General features: G+C 50.9%; 2 protein-coding genes across 6 annotated transcripts in view; one reads left to right on the plus strand and one right to left on the minus strand.

Annotated features, from left to right (window-relative positions):
* Window positions 1-2788, minus strand: part of SMAP2 (small ArfGAP2) — a 34478-nt gene extending 31690 nt beyond the window's left edge. Inside the window, exon 1 of the mRNA XM_039511377.1 lies at window positions 2348-2788. Within this exon, the coding sequence (XP_039367311.1) occupies window positions 2348-2450 (103 nt within the window). The 5' untranslated portion in view covers window positions 2451-2788. The remainder of the gene's footprint in view (window positions 1-2347) is intronic.
* A 616-nt stretch (window positions 2789-3404) lies between these two features.
* Window positions 3405-22598, plus strand: part of COL9A2 (collagen type IX alpha 2 chain) — a 46494-nt gene continuing 27300 nt past the window's right edge. For 2 of the 5 annotated variants that reach the window (XM_039511843.1, XM_039511844.1), the window contains exons 1-6: window positions 3405-3672; window positions 13147-13221; window positions 16435-16470; window positions 16560-16622; window positions 20939-20992; window positions 21833-21868. In XM_039511843.1, coding sequence (XP_039367777.1) covers window positions 3520-3672; window positions 13147-13221; window positions 16435-16470; window positions 16560-16622; window positions 20939-20992; window positions 21833-21868 — 417 coding nt within the window. In that variant the 5' untranslated portion in view covers window positions 3405-3519. Of the gene's footprint in view, window positions 3673-5312; window positions 5351-10619; window positions 10835-13146; window positions 13222-16434; window positions 16471-16559; window positions 16623-20938; window positions 20993-21832; window positions 21869-22598 lie in introns of those variants that run through there. The other 3 variants (XM_039511841.1, XM_039511840.1, XM_039511842.1) reach the window with 3 other exon arrangements.

A 22598-nucleotide genomic window follows, 5' to 3' on the forward strand; every position in this document is an offset into this window, starting at 1 on the left:
CACAACAGTGCTCTTTACAATTGTTAATTAGGCCTCATACTGATCTGATATACATAAGTATCATCTCTCTGTAGAATGGAAATAGAGAAGCGGAAAGGTATAGTGATTAACCCAAGATCAGTTATCGGCATAACTGGGAACAGAACCCAGGAATCCCGATTCCAATTCCCTACAGAAATTCATTAGGCAAACATTCCAAGAGCCACTAAGCAATGGTCCTTAAGTTACAGTTATAGCAAAAATAGCACAGAAGGCTCAGAACAGTAGGCCATGTGAAAATACACAGATGTGCAAGAGGATGAGTTAGGGGAGAAGCCGTTGCCTTTTCACTTTTGAAGTCAGATCTTTAACAGTTTATTCTTCTCCTACAAGAGTAGTTTAAAGAGAAAACAGTAAAAATTCTGACATTGAACATAGTCTCTGGGGCCATTACAATGTGACATTCTTCCAGTGATACTTAATCAGCTCTACTTCACATAAGGTCCATTTCCATTCAGATACCCAGAGGATCCTACTATTATGTGCTTCTTCAGACATTATCCCATACCCAAGCTCTAATTTAAAGTTACAGTCAGAAGGAAGTCACAATAGAGGATAGGCTTTGGCTGAGAATGTTTTGCAAAGTTATGTAATCCAGTTTTTAAAATTTCCCTTAAAAAGACAATTTTATTTAGCAAAATTCCAGTTCACGTACAGGGTTAAGTGTTTGCAAATTGTTGGTATTTGAAATTCAGCCACCATTTACTCAGGATGTTTGAAAGAGTCCTTAGAGACAGATTTTAGCCATATTTTCTATTCAACTCATTTGCCAAATGACATGAACAGCAGAGCTACAAAGCCCTGTTTCTCAGGAAACAATCACAGAAATGGCATCTGACTCTTGACTGTAGTGATGCTAGGGTAGGCTGCTGTAATTCAGAATTCATTAGCTAACCACAGTATGAAGTTTGGATAAAACCAAGCAGCTTTTAGTGCCAGCACTCTTCCCAACTGAACTGGAAGCAACCATTGCAATATGAAGGAGAAATTTACTGAGAGGAAATTGGGGAGAAGTTTCCACCCCACACACTTATACAAACTGGGCAGGTATTGCTCCTTTGTTTGCACTAAACTGGTATTTAGCATCTGCTCAAGAGGACAAGAATACCTTTTTGAATACACAAGAGCCCTAGACTACAGATTTTAGACCTCAAACTATCACATATGGAGACAAAGAAAGTGCACTGTCTACCTGCTTCCCTCACAAAAAAATCTTAAAAGCGCTTTCATTAATAAGGGTAAGGTAACAGATGGAAGCCTGACTTAGTGTCAATGTGTGTTCCAAAATAGCATGGAGTGCAAATAAAGTTAGCACTTTAGGTTTGACTCCTTGTGTTGAACACCTGTGTTATCAGAAAGTGTGTCAGGTGATAATGAGCATCAGCTGATGTCCAACATCCACCACCAATGAATCACACCTCCTCTGTCCAGGAAGATGTGTGGCACTATCATGGAAGCCTCATTTTCCCCTGATGAGGGCTTGTTGCCAGATAGCTCCAGCAAGAGAAGACTTTTGGGGCCTAGTCAAAACTAATCCCACACATTCCAGAAGTGAATTCCCTCCACACCCAAAGTCCTCCTTGATCAAGTTCGGATGCATAATGTTTTGCTCAACAACCTTGTCTTGACAATGACTTGTACGTCAGCATGCAAATGAGTTTGTTCCTCTTCATCTATCAACCTACAGCATTTATAAATACACAAGCTGCGGAATGCTATGTTCTAAAGTTGCCCAGTTGACCCTGTTACATAATCATCGCATTTAGCCATCCCTAGATGTACATTCTTTGTACAGGTTTCAGAGGGGTCGCCGTGTTAGTCTGTCTCGGCAAAAAGAACAAGGAGTCCTTGTGGCACCGGACAGACTAACCAATTTATTTGGGTATAAGCTTCCATGGGCCCACTTCCCTATTCCCCTCACCTACCGAGTCAGGGCTCATGTTCACAACCTGCTTGTTCCCTTCCCGTTCACGCACACAGATACACCACGTCTGACTCAGAGGGTGCAGGAGGGGGGGGGGGTCACTGCACAAGCCATTAGACACCCAAAACGGGAACAGGCAGCCCACGAAGGGATTCACAAGCCGTGGGTCTCACACACGCAGCCCTTGTATTTTGTATTGCAAACCAACTCCCCCCGCCCCCCAATAATACCTGCAGGTACAAGCCCTAAAGCATCCATCCACCCCCCAAGGGATCCGTATCAGCCAGCTGCCTTTACACCACCCACCCACCCACCCACCCAGCCAGCCAGCCAGCGGCGGGGGGGAGCCCCGAGCCCTGCCCCCCGCCCCCCGGCGGCGCTTACCTTTGGCCTGGCAGTCGGCGCAGTACTTGTTCTCCTCCTCCAGCAGCAGGCTGGCCAGGACCGCCTGGTACCGGTCCACGTCCCGCACCGACTTGCCCGTCATGGCGGAGAGAGGGCGGGGGGGCGGACCCTGCTCCCCACCCCCCGGAAATGAACCGCCCCGGGCCCCCTTTCAAGGTGGGTCGCCCCCAGCGGCGCTGCCCCCCCGGACTCACTCGGGATCCCCCCCCGGGCCCTCGCCGGGGCTCTGCCCGCACCCGCGGGGGGCTCCGGGCCCCTGGCAGCCGGGAGCGGGAGCCGGGTCCCCGGGAAGCGGCGGCGGCGGCGGCAGGAACCCCGGGAGAGGCGCGGAGCGGGGGGGAATCTCCGGGACTCGCTCCCGGCAGCGGCCGCCGCTGCCTCAGGCTCAGCCGCTTCCTATTTCCGGCCGGAGCGCGCTGTGCAGGGGAGAAGGGGCGGGGCTACGTGCCGGGCCGCGCCCCGTCCCCATTGATCCGCCGCCGTACGTCACGCCGCGGCGGAGCTGCCGGGAACCAATCAGGGGAGAGGGAGGGGGCGGGGCGTAAACCGGAAGCGGGGGGTGGAGGGAGAGAGGGGTGATGGGGCAGGTCAGGTGACTGAGGCCGTGAGAGGAGGCCGGAGGAATGGAAAGATGCGGGGACGAGAGGGGGAGGTATGGGGGTGGAGAGGGGTTGGGGATAAGGGGGAGGAGGTATGGGGTGGGGGAAGAGGGAAGGAGGTATGGGGATGGAGAGGGTGTTGGAGGATGAGGGGTTGGGGAAGATGGGGGATGGAAGGGGTTGGAGGATGAGGGGAGGAGGTATGGGGATGGAAGGGGTGGGGAGGTGGTATGGGGGTGGAGAGGTTTTGGGGTGGATGGAGGGAGGTAGCAGGAGGGGATGATGGAGCCGGAGGCTATAAAGGGGAGGGAAGGAGGACAGGAGGAGGGTAGGGGAGTGGATGGAAGGAAGAGAGCAGGAGCAGGGACAGGACTTTATGCAGCTTCTCAGAGGAGATGTCACATAAACCCAAATTGCTTTCAACCGAGCCAGGACTTTGCCCTGAACTCTTTGGCAGTGTCTCTCACCTAAGCGTAACCACCTGTGTGCAGCCCTCCTCCAGCACTGACTTTCCATGCCCAAGGGCTCTGCCCTCTCTCGGAGAATGTATCTATGGACACAAGGGGAAGGGCCAAGGACAAACAGTTTTTAATTTCCTGGAAGCAAGGCCGTTTATTAACACAACTGTATCTCTCACACATACATTCACAGCTACCTGGGACATTATGGCTACATCGGGGCAACAGACTGGCCACTGAATACACTGTAAGTCCCTTTAACAGTACTGGGGGGAGGGGATCATGCATGTACCTGTAGGAAAGGAAGATAAATGCCACTCAAGCTGGAAAAGCAGTTAGACAAAACAAACAGAATGTCAAGTTCAGCTTCTCCACAGCTTTGCCACTGACTCAAGTGGCTGACGGATCTCAGGAGAGAATCGAATCAAATGGAAAAAATGTCCTAGTTTAAACACAAAGTAAAAATAACTAGAGAGAAAAAGACTTAGATGAGGCTTTTTAACAAGGACACGTATTATAAACATATGCTTCCCAAATCCCAGAGGCCTCATCTTGAGGTGCTAAGTGAAGTAATTAAGCAACCACGCTATGTAAAAAGTTGTGATCAACTGAGCAGTGGTGTTGGGGGAAAAAAATGTAAGCTGCATGCAACAGTCTATGAGACATTTCAAATTACATGACACTTCCTAAAGTGACACTCCAATCCCAAACACTTACATGTACATAGTAATATCTATGGAATTCTGTTTGCAGTGGCACAAAATAAATAAAAATCACAACTGGATGGTGAGCTTTAGGCCTCAGTTTTCAGTGCTGTGAAAACAAGGTGTCCACAATACTAAAGTCCGGAAATGCCCCTTGCAAATCCAAAGGATGCCAGCTTTTTTGTTTATATGAATGAAAACACTTCAGTGCAACCCAAACATTGGAGCTATACTAGGGCATGAGTGAAACTGACTAGAAACGAATACAGTGAAATTAACTTGCCCCTTTCCATTGCTGAAATGCAAAGAGTAAACAGCAAGAATGAAAAGTGAAATTTTAAACTCGCTCCCCAGTTTCATTTAAGTTAGTTTTTATTAATCTAGCTAGTTGGGTAAACTATTGCACATAGTAAGGTGACCGGATGTCCTGATGGGGGGGGGGGGGCTTTTTCTTATACAGGTACCTATTACCCCCCACTTCCTGTCCCGATTTTTCACACTTGCTATCTGGTCATCCTATCACATAGAGACATGCAAGAGCCCATAGTTTCTCCAGTTAATCCTGGGGCCAGAGGGGATAGATTTTAAAGGGCACAATGGGAATGAGATACCTGACTTTCAGTGGGAGCTGGGTTCCTGACTGCCCTTTTTGCCTTTGAAAAGCTTCCCCTCAGAGGCTATTTACCTTTACAAGTTATTTGCTCGGAACTATTCATAACTAGTCATGCCAGGTATCTAGGTGTAACTCCGCAAAGATCATAGGCTTTCTGACACTTGAACCACAGCCTAAACCACGCCATTGAACAATACAGGAGAGCCACTAAGAACAATGGGCCAGATTTTCAGATGGTGTAAATCAACATAGTTCCAATGACTTCAGACCTGTTATAGAATCATAGATTATTATTAGAAGGGACCTCAGTAGATCATCTAGTCCAATACCCTGTGTAACTCTACTGATTGTCATGGAGTTACTCCTAATTTACACCAGTGTCAGTAAGAGGATAATTAGGCCCAATGATTTCTGAGATTAGTGGATGTGATTCAGAGTATTAATGAGTGTTAATTTGGTCCAGGCTTGTTGAAGTGCTTTGTTGATTATATTACCTCAGTACACAAAACCTCACAGAAGAGGGAGCTGGGAAGGAATCACCAGGATGAATCACCAATGAATTTCCAAAAACACACTCTGCGAGTGATACATGAGATGGGGTGTTCCAGGTAGTGAATTTAAAGGGGATCTGGATATATATATAATAAGACATAGATACTGGGGTACCCAGACTCTAGGGAGGCTGGCCATAAAACAGGCAAGGTTTAAAAACGGAAAGGGCAGTTAACCATTGACAGTCCCTTTCATCCAAGGAACTCATGGCATTTTGCAAAAGCCCGTTGCACTCATTTGAGGGATTGTTATCCCCATTTTATAGCTGGATAAACTGAGGGATAGTGACTTGCTGAGTGTCACACTGGGCATCTGACCCAGGAATCCTGCTTCTCAGAGTCGAGTGCTCTAATCACTAGCCAACACTCCTTCCTTTTAGAAGACGGGACACTAATCTCCTTAAAGCAGGCCATTTTTTATGCTAGAGGACATGGTGAGGACTCAGTTTCATTTATTCCCCCATCTCCCTTTTCTCAGCTCTCTTAAGCAACAAAGGGCCTGATTCTCCTCTCACTTACAGTGGTATCAACCAGGAGTAACTCCACAACAGCCCACAGAGTCTCACTGGTGTAGGTGAGAGGAGAAACTGGCCTTAAATGTGGACTGTGGTGCTGACTGAACACAGAGACGCACACCAGAGAAAATAGGCTCCATTCTGTCACAGGTATTTCTTTATTCAGTGAAATGAACTCACTATGAAGTGACTGGACAGGACTGTCCTTAGTGACACTGAAGATTTAGTCTGTGGCTCTTTTGGTTTTCTTGTTTTGCCTTAGAGAGTCACAGCTGGTTTTAACTCATTTGGATTTGTGAGATCTAATTATCCTCAGGACTTTCCTCTTGCTCTGGCTTCTTTCTCGTGGGATATGGCCTAGCGAGACAAGGAAGAGGTTGTTAGTTTTGACCTACTTGGTGCTTCTATGAGTCCAAGACCTGGTGTGAGATTTGAACGCAGGGGACTTGATGGTGCTGCCTTTGCAAATGAGAAACTCTCTCACTGAAGCCAGTAGGAATTGCTGGTACGCTGCAGGAGTGTATTCAGGCCTAGGATCTCTGGATCGCAGATAAGGATGCTGTTAGCTGTGCAACACTGACATTTAAAGAGCCACTGTCTTAGATGCTATTAAAATGCAATGAAGAAGGGAGGTTTAATAATTGACAAGATTGCCAGCAACAGCAGGCAACTGGACTTGATGACCCAGGAGGTCCCTTCCACTCCCGTGTTCCTATGTTCTATGGCCTATCCTCAAAGGTTCCTAACTGCACTCAGGTGCCCTGCTCTCTGCTGTGCAACTGGCGCTGCACCAACCGTACAGCTAATGGTAAGAACAGCACCTTCTAGAGTGCTACAGGAATATTGCAGGTGACCAACAGGTCTGTGTAGCTCAGTATTTTCTCCCCAATATTGGCCAACAATAAATAATGCCTACAAAATAGGTGACTTCTCCCTGCAAAATGCATACAGAGAATTGTGCAAGAGTCTGTCTCCCATCAGCATAGAGCGTACTCACCAGACGCGCTGCAGTGGCGATAGGGTTGCCAACTTTCCAATTTCTCAAAACCAGACACTACAGCTATGGTTCTCCCCTCCCCCTGCAGCAAAGCAAAAGAACACCAGATGGTGATTGGTGCCTCTGATGACTGCAAAAGGAACTCACCATGGGAATATCTGGTGTACTGAGTGGAGACAGTGTGGTTGGACAGAAGTGCCTTGTTTCAGAAACTAAAAGACTAGACATCTATGAATAAGTTAGTAGGAAAAGCATCTTCTTGCTTCAAGGTGTAAGCCGAGGTCAGGAAGAAAATATCCACTGCAGCATTGCAGTTCGGTGCAAACATTTGGCATTGCTCACTCTCAGGATAACACAACAGATGAGCTCACTGCTCTGTTTAATAAATGGATCTCAGACTCTTATTCTAGCTGTTTGACTAGGTACTCATATGGCCCCCACTTCCATAATAAGCAAGCAACCTTCAAACGTTTATCTTCACTGCACCACCACGAGGTAGGGAAGTATTACTGTCCCCTCTTTACAAATGGAGAACTGAGGCCCAGAGTCATTAAGTGACTCGCCCAAGGTCACCTAAGAGTCTGTGGCAGAGCCATACACTGATCTCCTGAGTTCCACCCAGGGAAACAGTAGTTAAAAGATGATCACCACTTTCCATGCTGCTCAAAGTAAATAATTCATTGGAAATGCAGCTCAGTCTCCAGGATAATCTCGCCAGCTGATTTCAGCATGTGCCGAACCTTTAGCTGCACACCTTTCATTGCCAGAGATATCAGCAGGGTCTCTAAAACAATGTGGTGCTTGTTTAAATGGCCCAACTCTGGCATGCCAATAAACAGTGCCGGCTGGATGGGACCAGGGGCTTTGCAATGGGAAATCCTAGGTGGGAGACTCTTTAGCTGCCCACAGTGCAAGTTTTTCAGTTGGGGCCATATGACAAGAGATTTAACAGCACAAGTGATCTCCTGGAGCCTAGCAGGTAGTTTTTCTCAGACAGGGAAACTGCAGAGCAGGGGTAACCCTCCCAATTCATACACAGAGACAGTTGCTCTGCTTTCTGCTGCCCTCTACCGTTCCCTTTCCCCTCTGCATGGTTCTGTCCTTGTCTTGGCATGCTGCTATTAAGGGCCAGATTCAGAGTTGGTGTCAGTCCACATTCCTCCATTGGTTTTGATTTCCACCACCTGAGCATCTAGTCCTTAATCTCCGAAGGGCTGCATGCTCTCCTCTGTCGCGCAGCATGGAAAGGACCATGGAGAATGCCAAAATGTGGAAGAGGGACTAGCGATAGAGATACAGTACTCCTCAGTCTGTCTCTGCAACATCAACAGGAGGTGAAGTGCAACAAGGGTGGAACTATTTTCACTGAGGGCTGGAATTTTAGGAGGTGCTGCAGGCTCGCAGCTCCCATTGAACTCTGTGAAGGTTGCACAATAACTTGCTTACTTTGCTGTTACCATGTCTCCTCCCTTCCCCCACTTTCTGTGTCTCCCCACCCGGTGCATCTTTGTCATAACCTACATCTAGCTTTTTGGGGTACGGACTGTCTTGTTACTCAGCATCTGTACAGCGCCTGGCGCAACAGGCCCCAAACTTGGAGAAAGGTGAAGGAAGCCACATCTGCCGTCCGAGGGGTGTACTTCAGAGGGACTGCAAAGAGGTCTAAAACACAGTTCCCCCTGGAACCGCGACATGTGGCCTAATAGTTGGAGCTAGTTCTGTGCTGTGTAAAAAGACATTGTGTTGATCAGTTTTTAATGTTAGCAGGTATAATTACTCTTGGGTAAGCCAGAAGTAGTTCTCATTACTGCAGCCCCCAGGCAGTCAAAATCCTGAGTCTGGCCCTGCCAAAATCACGAGATTGTCTTAAAAGTCATGAGATTGTTTGTTTTTTTAAAAATAAGAAGTGTTGGGTTCTGTTTCTTTACTTTCTGTTTTATGAGCCTTAAGTTACTTGAGTAAATTTTTCCCCAGCTTTTCTCTGGAACCATCAGGGTAGAAATCTCCTTTTGTTTAAAAAAAAAAGGGGGAGGGGGAGAGATCTGAGGGTCTTGGGACTCCAGCAGCTGGGGCTTTAAGGAAAATACTGACTACCGCAAGGCTTAGGATAAAATCATGAGAGTTCACAACACTGAGTTACACTGCACTTAGGACGTGGGAATTTGGGGCAGGCTGCTGGTTGTGGTGGATCTTTCGCCAGACCCTAGGACGGCCAATTCCATGTCTCCATGTACAGCAAGAGTGCGTAGCCAAGCGCTGGGCTACTCTGAGCACCTCAGCTAGATAACCCCCCTGCTAGTGAGATGGCTACTGCCTGGCTGACACACACAGGATTGAACCAGAGACCTACAGAACTTTAAAAAAAAAAAAAGCAGAGGCAATACCAGCATGAGCCAAAGCTCCATAGATGGGGGTGGTAACAACTCATGTGCTCTATGGATCAGCACAGAGCAGGGCTTGTAACACGCTCTCCAGTGGGTTACGCTGGTGCCATGTGGGATCTGTGATGAGCCCATTCTTCCTACAGAAATTGGCTCATCTCCTCCTTCCTACTTGGAGCATAAGGTCCCTGCGTGAATTCCTAGCATAGCTTCTCTCTTTCCTTTCCCTACTTCACTCACAATCCAATGAGGAATTTCTCAGTGACTTTCTGGCAGCCTTCCAATGGAGAAGCCTCTGCTGCCTTAGTCCCCAGGAAGTCTGCTTTCTTACTGATTCCATCTGGACAGTCAGTGGCTTGATGTGTCTGTGGCAGATGGGTCCAGGGGGCAGCATTCAGGTCTGAAACAGGTTCGGAGGGTGAGTGTTAGATTAGAAGTGAGATCAGGAGTTAGGGATTGGGTTCAGATTAGACATTGTACAGATGCCCAGAGGGACGGAAGCCTGCTAGATACACTGACCTCGTGGGCTTTTCACTGTCTGGAAACAACATCTTGTGTGTGAACTGCAGTTCTTGGGACGTGTCGGCCCCACCTGAGCCAGAACCAGGGAAATAGGGCTCCCCTGTTCGACCCACAATGAAACCGACAGGGTAGATTCAAATCTGGGGATTTGGACCTGATCACCACTGAAACTCAAAGGGGTTTGGATCTGTACTGTGGCCCATTTCTAGCTAATACTGATTTTGGTTGATTGGACAGACTCATCAGGACCCAGTTTTACACGTCAGCCAAAAGACGGCATGTCCTGCATGGCGGTCAGCACTGAGTCAGAGGGGAGAGCACCCCTTTTCTGGAGTCACACACATGACAGCATCCCGGATCATGAGGAGAAATCACCTGCACAGCACGGCACTGGGCTCAGCATTGATTCCCCCAAGAGATCACTCCCTACTCAGTCCCCCACACTGCTTCCTCTAGCCCCACAGCACTGAGACCCCCACTTACCCAGAGACAGGAGTCACTCTTCTCACTCCCTGGAGCACTCACAGGTCTCCCATTGAACGATCAAACAGGGCCCAAGCTGCTTAGCATAGATCTGTCAGTGTGACCCTAACCAACAGCCTTAGTTGTGAATGTTCTGGCTAAGCTGTAGGCTTCTTTCACAGCCCTCGTGTTATTTTAAAGCCTTTTTAATGCCAGTGACTGTGACTCTCATTCAGTTCGAAAGCACAGGCTCTCTGGCTAGACTCTGTCCCCTGGCCTGCCCTGCCTGGAAGAACTTTCCCTTCACCTGAGCCATGGACTGGAGCTAGTTCCCCGGGGTCTCATGTGACAGAGGAGGGCGTGAAGGGGGCTCCCAGCCAATCTCTCTGCCCTCACCTCCCAAGCTGCTCCATATTAATGAGTCTGCCCCAACTTCTCTCCTCCTCCAGGCTATTGCAAAAGTCTGTCCAGCTGTTGGATTTGCAAACTTGTGCATTTGAGGGCTGGCTGGCTGGCTGGCTGGCTTTACCTGGACTTTCAGCTAGCAGAAGGGGAAACTTCCCTGCTTCTGAGCTAGCCAGAAGCCCTCACCATGGCTAACTCCTTTGGGAGCCTAAAACTCTGCCTTCTCCTCCAAGCCATCTGCCTATGTCTGGCGCAGCTTGTAAGTGTTCTCCTTTTATATCCTTATGCTTGGAATGTATCAGGGTTGGGCTCGGGGGCTGGGGAACTGTCCCCTCTCTGCACCCCATTGTAAAATGTTTAATTTTTTTGTCAAATTGCTTGCAATGCCGAGCAGCTTTCTGATTCTTTGCCTCCTATTTTTCTATGAGCTTTCAGTGAGTTTCCCATTCCAGCAGCGCCTAGCGCAAGGAAAATCCAGTGGACTCCCAGGGGGAGTCCAGAGCCCCCATACCCCCAAATAACCTCGAAATACTTGAAACCATCTTCATCTCTGTTGGGAGACTGAGGGGGCCCTGGAGAACGGCAGCGCCCGAGTGGCACGGTTCTTTTGGGGATTTTCAGACTCACAAGGTTCTCTTTCGTTCACTGTCTGTGTCTTTTGCCTCCCGTCCTCTCGGGGCCGTGCCTGCGTGTTTCTGGTTAGGTGGAATCCTGCTGCAATTGAGTCGCTGCAGAGCTGCTCAGGGAGGAGGGCTGCGTTCGTTAGCGATTGCTAGGGAAGGGTTTGAATGGAAGGATTTGCAGAAAGGCAGCAGGCCTTTGTAGGTCCCTGGATCTTTGCAAAGAGAGATAATGGGGATAAAGCCCTATTTGAGATGGAGCCAGGTTGGGGATATTCTCTCCCCCTACCCTTGTCCCCCTTGACGATTTTTGGAAGCATCATGCAACCTGGGGCATTCTCACGAGAAGGAAAGATGCTCCTTGGAAGTGTCTTTAGGAGCCAGAGATAAGCTAGCCCTGATAGTGGATGGGTTAGTACTGGAAGGAAATACTCCCTCCGCCCCCAATTTGCGTGCTACAGAGGGACTCCCAAGAATACCGGGGTTTGTTTTCTGTTTTTTTTTTTGGCCAACAAAACAAAACAAAAAATGAAAATCAATTTTTTAAAGTGGAAGTGTCACTTTCCAAAGAAAGGTTCCAAGCAGCGAGTGGGAGAGAAGACGGGACAGAGCTGAACTGGGCCGCTCTGAAGGAAGCTCTCCCTTGACAGAGAGCTGGAGCACACAGTCGCTTGCACTGAAGAGGCTTGTGGTGGATGCATAGTGGCTTGTAGGAGCCTGGAACGGAGCTGAATCCACTGCAAGGGGCCGGCTTGAGTCCAGGGCTTGGGAGCCCTTAAAACAAAGAAGCATTTGGCAAGGACAAAGGTGCCTATTCATTGGGTGCTTCCAGGAAACCTCACTCTCTCCTGCTGCTATTTATGCATAAGGAGCAATGCTGAGCTTTTTTTTTCTTTTTTCTTTCTAACAAATGTACAGAAGCAACTGGCCTCTTCCCTTTAGAATAAATAAGCACTGATGAGTGAAGAACAAAGCCCCAAGCTGTCGCTGGCCATGTAAGATGCAACCAGCCCGTCTGATTTTTTATTTCCAAGAATCCCTGAATTCCATCTCTGCTTTTAGTCTCTTTCCTTAGCACGCCCTGAAAGGGGAGCAGGGATTTATTTGTGGAATTCCTACCACAAAAGCAGACAAGGCTGCTTCTGCAAAGATGCCTATTCTCTCCTAGCAGGGTTTAAGGCTGTGAGATTTCCAAAATTGCCTAAGGTATTTGGACACTCCATTCCCTTTAAAATGATTGGGCCTGGGCCATTTAAATCCCCTCAGCAACTTCGGATAGTTCAGCCTGGATCTTTAACTCTGGATCAACTAAGGTGAGCTGCAAAAACAGAGGCTACTTTAAAGCGCATCCTTAAGATCGGAGTTGCTTTTTGGAGGTGGGATGGGTGGGTGGAAGCATGATTCTGATCTCACACACACACAAGGGCTGTAATTCCACCGGTTTCCATGGAGCTACTCCTGATTTACCTCAATGTGCCTGAGATCAGAGTCAGGCTCTGGGTTTCACTCTACAGAGGAGACAATGCAAACCCCAGCTGGGGTGTTTGAGAACCAGGAGCAGATTCAGGGAACGGCTTGCTTAGAAGCTGTCCCTGGCCTGCCCCATTCATCCCTAAATAAACCCCAGCTACGGGGGAGAATCCTCGTGCCTGCTTCCTTCGCTAGTCAGAACAAAATTGCTGGCGGATGGGCTGTTCTGCAAGGGCAGCTCGGGACGGGGAGAAGCAGCTGTCGGGCCCTGGGCTGGCTGCTATGCTGTGTGTCGCCTACTCCCCGCTTCTCGGGGAAGGGTTCCCCATGGCACGGAATGGCCGACGGCTGGAGCGTTACACCAGCGCCCCGCCGGCCTGCCCTGCGAGCCGACGTCTCGCCCAGCCCAGGCGTCTCTCTGGGTTAGCAGGGCCGTGAGCTCTCTGACCGGGAACCTGTGCTTCTCTTTCCTTTTCCTCAGCAAGGTCCTCCAGGAGAGCCCGGCCCCCGGGGGCCCCCGGGTCCGCCAGGAGTGCCAGGATCCGACGGCACTGATGTGAGTACACAGCCCAGGAGCCTGAGCAAGGGCTGGGGGAAGGAGGGGGGCAGGGAGCATTAGGGACAAAGAGGGGCATTGTGTCAGGGCACATAGTTGTACTTCTCAGCTGCGGCCAGCAGAGGGCGGAGGTGTGCATGGTCTGTGTGCTGCGCCTCTGTTCTGTGTGTGTGGTGGGATGGGGTCCTTCTGCCAAGACCCCTCCTCTCCTAACTTAAACTGGAGCCAAGTGGGTCTCTAAATCCAGATTAAACTCCCCCCAGCAGCAGGATCGGGCTTGACATGCAAACCTCCGCGGAGTCAGCCTTTGCCATGCCACTGGGCTGGCTGCGGGGTCACCGGGGGACGTTCTCTGGCTTGTGTTACGCAGGAGGTCAGGATCATAGGGAACAAAGGAGTGGATGGGACCTGCTGCCTCACCCAGCCCTCTGCCATCACTGGCCCCTCCGGCCGTGTCAGTCTATTCATGAAATTACCAAGCTTCGTCCTGAGACTAACTAGGTTAGTGTCCTTGTGGCCTATGGGTCTCTGCAACTAGCAGGGAGCTGCTGTTTTGCCTAGTGGTGGAAATAAAAGGCACAGACCCTTTTAAACTCAAAGGACCCAAACCCCTTTATTCCTACAGTGTGGGGCAGGTCGGGGGAGAGAAACTGGGACATTAGATCTTAACCCTCTCCTTGCCGGCCGGGCTCTCCTAGATTCGCCAGCACGCAGCTGCCTCTTTCTATGTGTTTGTGCAGCGAGCAATGCAACAGGACCCTGGTCCTGATTGGGGCCTCTGAGTTCTGTTGCAATACAGATAAATATAAGGGCGCCCACCGCTGTGTCTTAAAAGAGACTCCTGGGCTCAGCATCGTCGCCTCCTGGGCCTCTCTGTCCGTTTCACAGTAGCCTGGGCCAGGGTTGTCCCTTCTGAAGTCACTAGAGGGTGGATTTGCAAAGCCTGTTTTTTTTTCTGGGATGCAAATTGACAGCCAGGAGGGCAGGCTTGTCTCCAAGGGCCAGATTTCCAAGGGTCTTTAGATGCCTAAAAGTGCAGCTAGTCACCTGGTGAGATTTTTTTCAAAAGCACCTTGAAATCAGTGGGTATTAAGGGATTTTCCCAATTCCATTAGGTGCTTATCTGCGCCTTTAGGCTCCGAAATGCCTTTGCAAATCTGGCTGGGAATGGTTAATAATTAAAATAATAACTGGATTTGCAAAGCTCTTCTTCCCCTGCTCCCTGGAGCCCCGGCCAGATTGCTCTGGGCGCTGTCAGAAATGAGTAAAAGTCTCTGAAATGTACCGAAAACAAGCCTAGAGTAAAGCCATCTGCATCAAGCGCCAAGCAAAGGGCCCGATCCTGAGGCTCCCCCACTCAGGTGGCTCCCGTTGGTTTTGTGGGATTTGGCCCAAAGGGGATCCGAAGGGAGGAGGAAGGGGTGGAGGGAACGGGTCTACACGTGGCTCCTGCAGGAAGCATGATCGAAAATGCCGTGGGGGGAGACAGAAAGGGGTCACGGGGGTTTGGCAGTGCAGGGGGAGGGATCGGGGCGTTTGGAGCAATGGGGTGATTGCCTGCTCGCTGGGGATGCAGTGGTGAGGTTTCCGAAGGGCATGCGGTGCCAGAGCGCTGACACCTTTCCGCCCGAGGCTCAGGGAGGGTACCGGGAAGATAGGCCAGGCCTGTGAGTAATCACAAACTGACCTGTTCTCTGGGCCAGCCCCTCCGGAGAGACGCACCAGCCCCAGTGTGAGAGTTTGGAGCTATTTATAAACTGAATGTAGCTGTGGCTTCTCCTTGGGACCCAGCCCCTGGGAGCTGGCAGCCGGGGTGGGGGAGGAGAGCAGTGGCTTTTGACGAGCCGTCTCTCTTGCAAAATCCCGTGGAGCATTTGCACAAAGCCTGCTGTAGTCTGGACAGGCGCGCAGGGTGAGCGCGGCCTGATTTGGCTGGTGAGCGTCCTCTCCAGGCCAGCGTGGTCACGTGCAGCCCAGGAAGGATTCGTCTCATCTCAGGCAGCCAAGTAACCCTGTAGCGCTGCTTCGGGCTGGCTCATCGGCGGGCTAATGAGGCACCTTTATTGGCAGTGGCTCCACTATGTGAACCTGGAACCTGAGGCCTCTTTGCAGAACTTTTTGGGGCCCCTGAAGCAGTGGGTGAGGGGCTAGTTCAGACATTTAGAGGCCTGGTGCCTGTGGCTGCCATCTTATCCCTTGAAGCAGGACTGAAGAACTAAACTGCTCTTTGTTCCAATGCAGGCAGCCCCCATAAACTAGCCAGCCCAGGTCAAATCCACGTTATGCCCCAGTGTCCTCGTGTTTAACACGCCAGCCCTCGGCTGAGAAGTACGAGTGAAGCCTGGGTTGTGAGACGCCTTGTTATCCCATCAGACAGGCCACATTCCAACTCAGGTCATTCTTCATCCCCCTAAATTCCTCCCTCGGGTTTCAACTGACTAGAGCTTCCTTCTCAGCCGGTCCTAAGCTGGTGCATCGTGTTCTGTTCCACAGCTGCCACATCCCATCCCAGAGGTGGCTGCCCTTCTGGGCAGGCTGGAGCAATCCCTTTCCCAAACCAGAGCACAGTATGGCTCCCCCCTTAAAGTTAAGATACTCTTGAGTACGTCCCCTTATAGAAAGTGAATCCTGGTTCTAATCCCTGGGGCACCCAGAGAGCTTGGTTGCAGAGCAGATGGATATTAGAGCAGCATGCAGAGAAACCCTGGAGACAAACCTGCTTTACTGCAATGGGCAGGTGGTGGAGCTGGGATACACCCCCCTAGCTTGCATGTGCTTCGTTCCTCTCTCTGGTTGCAGCATTTGGGAGCAACTCTCCCCTCCTGGCCTGCTGTTCCAGCCGCTCCAGTTCACTCTGCCCCTCAGTTCCGTCCCCTCCCGTATGTTCACTGCTCCTGCTCGGTCAGGTTTCGAGTGACTGTTAAATTGGATCCAGTTTGGATTTTACACCAAAGAATCGGCTTGACGGCAGACCTGAGTCCCCGTGCGGCAATCCAGATGGGGAGCGGAAGCTGTTTGGAGACTGACACCTGCCTGGATAGAAATCCTCCAGCAGGGCAGATCTGCCTCCAGTCTTGGGGGCTGACAGTTCTCCGCTGTGGTGGAGAAGGCACCTGGATGTGCTTCGCAGACCATCCCTCTGGCGCTCAGGAATGGAAGGGTTTGCAGAAGCCCAGGATGGTTCCTGTTTTTAACGCTCTCTTGTTTCCCTAGGGTGACAAAGGCCCGCCAGGCGCTGCTGGGACCCCGGTGAGTGTGCCACCAGCTCTCCGACATGCTTTGATTTCCACGCCTTTTCAGGACGTTGCCTTTAATTTTTCCCAATGCCTATTTTAAAGGGCTCCAAGGGGGAACCAGGCATTCCAGGTCCGGACGGGCCCCCGGGGAAGCCAGGCATTGATGTGAGTACAATCCCATTCTCCTCTCACGGCTGCTTGTTAGATGACAGAGTTGATTCCCGTTCTGCGCCTTCGACACGTTGTTCCAGACTCCCCTGTCCACGGCTGTGCTTTGTGAACTTAGCCCTCGTCCTGAGCTTCCAGATCCCAGCCCATCCTCAGGGATCCTGTCATGTGCATGGGATGCAGGGGCTGGGGTCACAGATCCACCTGGCTTAGATATGAATATTCACAAACTGGATTCCAACTGCAAGGCTAAAGGGAAGAGGGTCCTGATGGGAAATGTAGTCATTAAGGTGGGAAGAAACAGCTGAGCTCAGAGGAGAAAATTATCCTTCCTTCATGTGTCGGCAGGAGGAGGCGGGATGGGTGGGGGTTGATCATTGTCGGAGGGGACAGGCCAATGAGGAGACTGGTCTGGGGAGCAGAGATGTGTCATGGCTCCGACCTGGGGAGGGGAGACCTGCAGAGAGGGGAATGTGCAACAGAATGGCTGAGCCCGACGGCGAGTCTCCGGGGCCATCGAACGGGTGGAGTCAGCACTCTCTGAAACAGCGCTCGTTCCCCGGGCGGGCGGGCCGGCTCAATAAACGGATAGCCCAGAGGGTGCTGTATGTTTCCAGCCTTGCTCAGATTATGCAAAGGCAGCTGTTTGTCCACAAGGCTCCGCTCATGTGCTTCAGCACCCAGCTGAAACCTCCCTGCTGCTCCAATTCATTCACCCGCTCCCAGCTCTGCTAATGCTTAGTCCCAACCTGCAGCAGCACGAACCTCTGCTAGTCCACACCTGCCTCCCCACCCACCTCAGTTCTGCCCGGGCACCTGGGTCCTGTCGTGATGGCCTCTGTTGTTGCAGCCCTGGGCTCCCCGCTCCCCAGCTCTGCCAGTGCACCTCAATCCTCTCCTGCAGTCCCCTCGACGGTTCCGTTCCTGGCATGCCCTCTCATTTCTGCCACACCCCTCGGTCCTGCCTTGCAAACCCCTCCGAGCGCCGACGAGAGGCGGCGAGCTGTGCTGTACTGTGCAGTGCGTTTACATCCTGGGGAGGCAACAGCTGACCCCACGGAACGGAATTGAAGCAGGAGCAGAGCACAGTGAAAGCAGAGAGGAATGGCTGGTGCATCCGCGCACTGGGCCAGCTCGTCCCTGTGTGCTAGACCCTGCGTGGGGCCATCGGGTAGTTGCCCGGGGGCTCTGAAGGGATGCAGCCACCCCACATGAGTGGGAGATCAGAGGGCTGGGAATTCTCCAGCTGAAGGTCTTTAATCTGAGTGGGATCTTTGGCTAACTCTGATCTCTGGCAGCGGGATGAGGAGGAATTTGGCCAGGACTCATTGTACTGAATCTGAGCCTATTATCGCACTCGGTGCTGTTCGTTATTAACTCTGTCTGGAGCCAGAAAGGCCTTTTAGAGACCCGAGAGGCGTCTTCTTACGCAGAGTCACTTCTCACAGTCCGGCAGGGGCTCAGTTCTGCATTCTGCTAAAAACCCTTTGGACCCATTTCTGTTGCCCCCAAATGCCTTTGTGCAGAAGCTCAGGGTGCCTGTATTTGCAGTGAGAAATCCAGGCTGACTGGAAGCTTCTCTGGCTGCTGCTGGTTACCAGCCTACCCTCCCCATCCACCTGCTCCCTAAAAGGGCACATGGTCTCATGAGTTCCCCCTACAGGGCCTGGTCTGTTACCCACTGAAATCAGACATCAGGAAGCGTTGGATCGGAGTCAGAAACCCTCAGAACATAGAGGCACCAGCCTACAACACATATTTCTCTAACCACAGCTGCTGGGATAGGCCCCGATTTGGATCTCGTTGACTCCAGTGTAAATCCACTGGAGTCACTCCCAATTTACACTGGTGTAAATGAGATCAGAAGCCATCCCATCGGCTTTGTCCGCACTGGCAAAAACGGGATAGGTAATTCTCCAGCAAGACAGCTCCTGAGTGGTAGCATCCGTAGGAGCTGTAGTGTACCCAGGACTCAAGGGTGAACCTACATTTTTATCACTGGGTCTTGGGGCTCACAGGGGCTGTTCATAATGACTGCATAATGTCATTTGTGGCTTTAAAAATGCTTTAAGGACTAAAGGAAAAGTGTGTGTGGAGGGTGTGCACCGGTTTGTGCGGTGTCTGTGTAGCGTGTGTCTAAATACAGGGATGGATGTGCTGGGGAGGTGGGTGTCTCTATGAGTCTGAGAGCAGGTTGATGTTTTATGGTGTGAGCAGGGCTGAGGGTGTGTGGGGAGATGGGTGTTTGATTCAGCTTGGAGGGGTACTGAGGGGAGTATGTTGATGGGGGGCAGGATAAGTAGCTAGAGGGGGTGTGTGTGTGAATGTGGGGCATGGTGTCTGAGCAGGGAGTGTCGAGGGGTGTCTGAGTTTGAAGTGTGGGTGTGTATCTCCGGAGGGCAGTTGTGTTTGTGGCTGAGAGGCAGAGCTGCAGAGACAATTACAGACAGGCAGAAACACAGTGAAACTATATAATCCTATTTTTTTAATATATATATATATATATTGCAATTGGAAGCGATTTCTTAAACCTGTTGACTTCAATTCTTGCCTTCAATAATAAATGAATAGAATAATAAACCTTATTACGACAATGTTTTATTCATCCTGACTAATCCTCCCGCTACGGATCTCAATTATTGGAATAAAGTAGAAAAGAATTGAGCGGAATACAGAGTCTTTCATACTCACTATGTCAGGGTGCTTTAAAGAGCTAGGAATTAGACCTTGCAAAGAGTGTAGCTCAAACACTCAGAGGTGGATATGAAAACCTCCTTAGAGTGAGCCAGATTCAGATCTCAGGGGCCTATGCTAGTGTAAATCTGGAGTCACTCCAGATTTACACTGTTGTAACTGAGATGCAACTATGCATATTATTACATCTGTCTAGTTATCCATCCATATTCACATATCTATCTGTCCCATCTCATTGCAGTATCTGAACATCAAGTAAATGTTTATCTCAATAACAATGGACACTCAGTTTGATTATTTTTCTAACTTTTATTTTATATCCTTGTCGTTCCCTGTGCTGTGGAGGAGTGGGGACCTTTGGAGCTGGGCTGGTTTCTTCACTCTGAGGACCTGATCCTGAAACCCTCAATCCCACAAATAATCCTTGCTCACTCAAGGAAGGATTTGCTCCCGGAAGGGTTGCAGGATGGGACCTCTGGTTCGTAACTTCCTCTCACCTGTTCTGGTGATGGCATTGAAATTTAATTCTCTGGTCTCAGTGACTGTTATATCCCATCTCCCTTTATAAATAGGAGCTCCTAGGAGCTCCCCACTCATCCAAAAATACACGCACACGCACACACACAGAGTTATAAGGAATTCTGTCTCAGCATGGAGACTAACAGCCTCATTTTCAATACAGGAATTACGTGACGGTGAGTCATTTGCTGTGTGTTGTGTTCTCTGCCGGATCCTGCACCCCTCACGCAGGGGAACAAATTCCTGCGAGCAAGACTCCAATCTCATTCATAAAGTGGTGTAAATCCAGTGTAACTCCATTGATTTATACCGACGTAAATGAGGTTAAAATTTGGCCCAGTGATTTCACTGGGATTATTCACATGACTGGCACCTTGCTCATGTTTGGTGCCGCCTTTGATGTGGACAAATATCCGCTAAGGTGTCAGTGCAGGATGCAGCGGTAACTCCCACGTGGGATGTGAATACAGCACTCCCGAGGGCCAAGTGCCTGTGCTGAGACCTGGCCCGCTGAGCTTGTGTCATGGGCAAATGCCAAAACAGCTGAAATCTGTGGCCATGTCAACATTCCATGGCACTGCAGTGGTGCCGCCGGACCGGTGAAGCGTAGACGCTTCCTGTGTCGATGGATGGGTTTTTGGTTGTTGCTGTAATTAATCTACCTCTCCAAGAGGCAGTAGCTGGCTCGATGGAAGAATCCTTCTGTCTGCCTAGCTGTGTCTACACTGGGGGTCTGATCAACCTAGCTACGGTGCTCAGGGCACGAGGGAGTAGCTAGGTCCATCTAATTTTGGCTTGAAAAGAAGGAAGTCTTGATGGGTAGCAGCGGTGGCATTGCTAAGAGGTGGGACGGCGGTTTATTCCCTGTGTTTCATGGCACCTCAACTTAGCTCTAGGGCAAAAGTGACATTTCAGCGTTTGCTGCCTCTTGTCTTCAGAACAGACAGATGAGCCCTTAATAGCTTGTTAATAACCCAGCAAACCAGGTGGCTAAAACAACCCCAGCATGAATCCAATTGCGTGGAGAGCCCAACTGGATGGAAAGTGACAGGGAAGGGTCTAACAACGAGCCTGACTATCTGCCATCTCTCCTCCCGCAGGGCCTGACCGGCGCGAAGGGGGAACCGGGGCCACGCGGGAGGCCAGGGACTAAAGTAAGTGACGGGTGTTCGTCTCTTGGGCTCCAGCTCCAGCGCGGCCTCGTCCCTCCCTCGAGAGGAGATGGGCGCGGAAGGGGGAGTGATAGGAAGGCGGGGTGGTTCGGGTGGTGAGCTCTGTTGGGCGGATGCCCAGTTTAGCCACGTACTGGGGACAGGGAATATTTGGGATCTAGTTAGGTGTGTCCAGGCCCTCAGCGGGTGTAAAACGGCGCAGCCTCACGGACTCCACCTTTGCCTCTGGCCAGGATCCTGGGCTGAGACCAACACGAAGGTGAGATAAGAAGCCACCCTACTCATTGCACTGAAAGGCTCCAGTCAGGGTCGGGCCCCGTTGCCTGGCCCGGTACGTGCCCAGAGTAGGGAGACGTTCCTGGGGGTGAGCTATGAGCCCGTCGACAGGTGGGTGAGGAATGACGGGGGTGAGCTTTGGTGCTCCCAAGAGCGAGGGCTTGATTGCGCCAGTGAGATGTGGGCCAATGAATGGAGAATCTCATTGATTTCAACGGGAGCTGAATCCGATCCAGAGTGAGACTGGTCCTCCGCTCCGGTGCACTGTTAATTGTTGTTATTACAATAGCACCTAGTTCCCCAGTCCTAGCCATGGAGCAGGACCCATGTAAACACACAACAGAATGACAGTGCCCACCCCAAAGAGCCGACCGTCTGCACAGCTCTGCCGAAGCCAATGGAGCGATGCTGATTTCCGCCCCTGGAGTGGATCTGGGTGCACATTTTTTAATGAATAGTTTTTTTGAAATCCGATCATTCCCCCTGCCCCCCGCATCCCATTTCCCACCCTGATCTAACATTGACTCTCTTCTTCTGCACTGCCAGGGCCAGCCTGGACTGCCAGGGCCACCGGGACTCCCCGTGAGTATCCGCTTCTGTCACATCAACTGGTCAAAGAAAAGTCTATTGTTATGGTCACCTAACAGCCTGAGCCTGGGACTGGGAGCCGGGGAACGCCTGGGTTCTAAGCCCAGGCTCACTCTGTAGGCGTGGGCAAGTGAACAAACCCCTCTGTGCCTCAGTTTCCCCCATGGGTAGGCTCACACGGACCTACCTCGCCAGAGGAAGGATTGCTACAGGCTGTCCCTGTGCCTCAGCCCTGAGCTTAGAACGAGAGGGGGTTTCAGCGTCCATGGCCCTTCCAGTCTCTGGCCTGCCTGCTGAGGGGGCCAGCCGGAGCTGGTGCCAGTCACAGGGGTGGTTAATGTGCTATGAGCACTTGTCTCCTGGAAACCAGGCTGGGACCCCCAGCAGGTTCTCGCAGCAGAGGTGGCTAACTGGCCCCTGTTGCTCTGTGGAGGTCGTATTGGCCACACAAACTGTCCAGACCTCTGTGGATTTGTCCACTAAACACTCTTCCCCCATCACTAATGTGGCCTTCGTTGAGGGAGATCCCACTGCCGCTACCACCCTGCTGCCTTATAAGCGCTCCAAACCTCAGACATCTTTCAACAGAGATCCTAGGGTGGCCACGGCAGCTGTCCCCTGCAGTGCCCCCAGTTTGGCAAGAACCTTGGACCCCCCAGTACCGCTGACATCCGCGCATGGAGGGACCCTCAGCATGCAGATCTCCCCCTCCAGCAAGGAATAG

The sequence above is a fragment of the Mauremys reevesii genome, linkage group 23 (genome assembly GCF_016161935.1).
Source record: "Mauremys reevesii isolate NIE-2019 linkage group 23, ASM1616193v1, whole genome shotgun sequence".
Classification (NCBI taxonomy): Eukaryota; Metazoa; Chordata; order Testudines; family Geoemydidae; genus Mauremys; species Mauremys reevesii.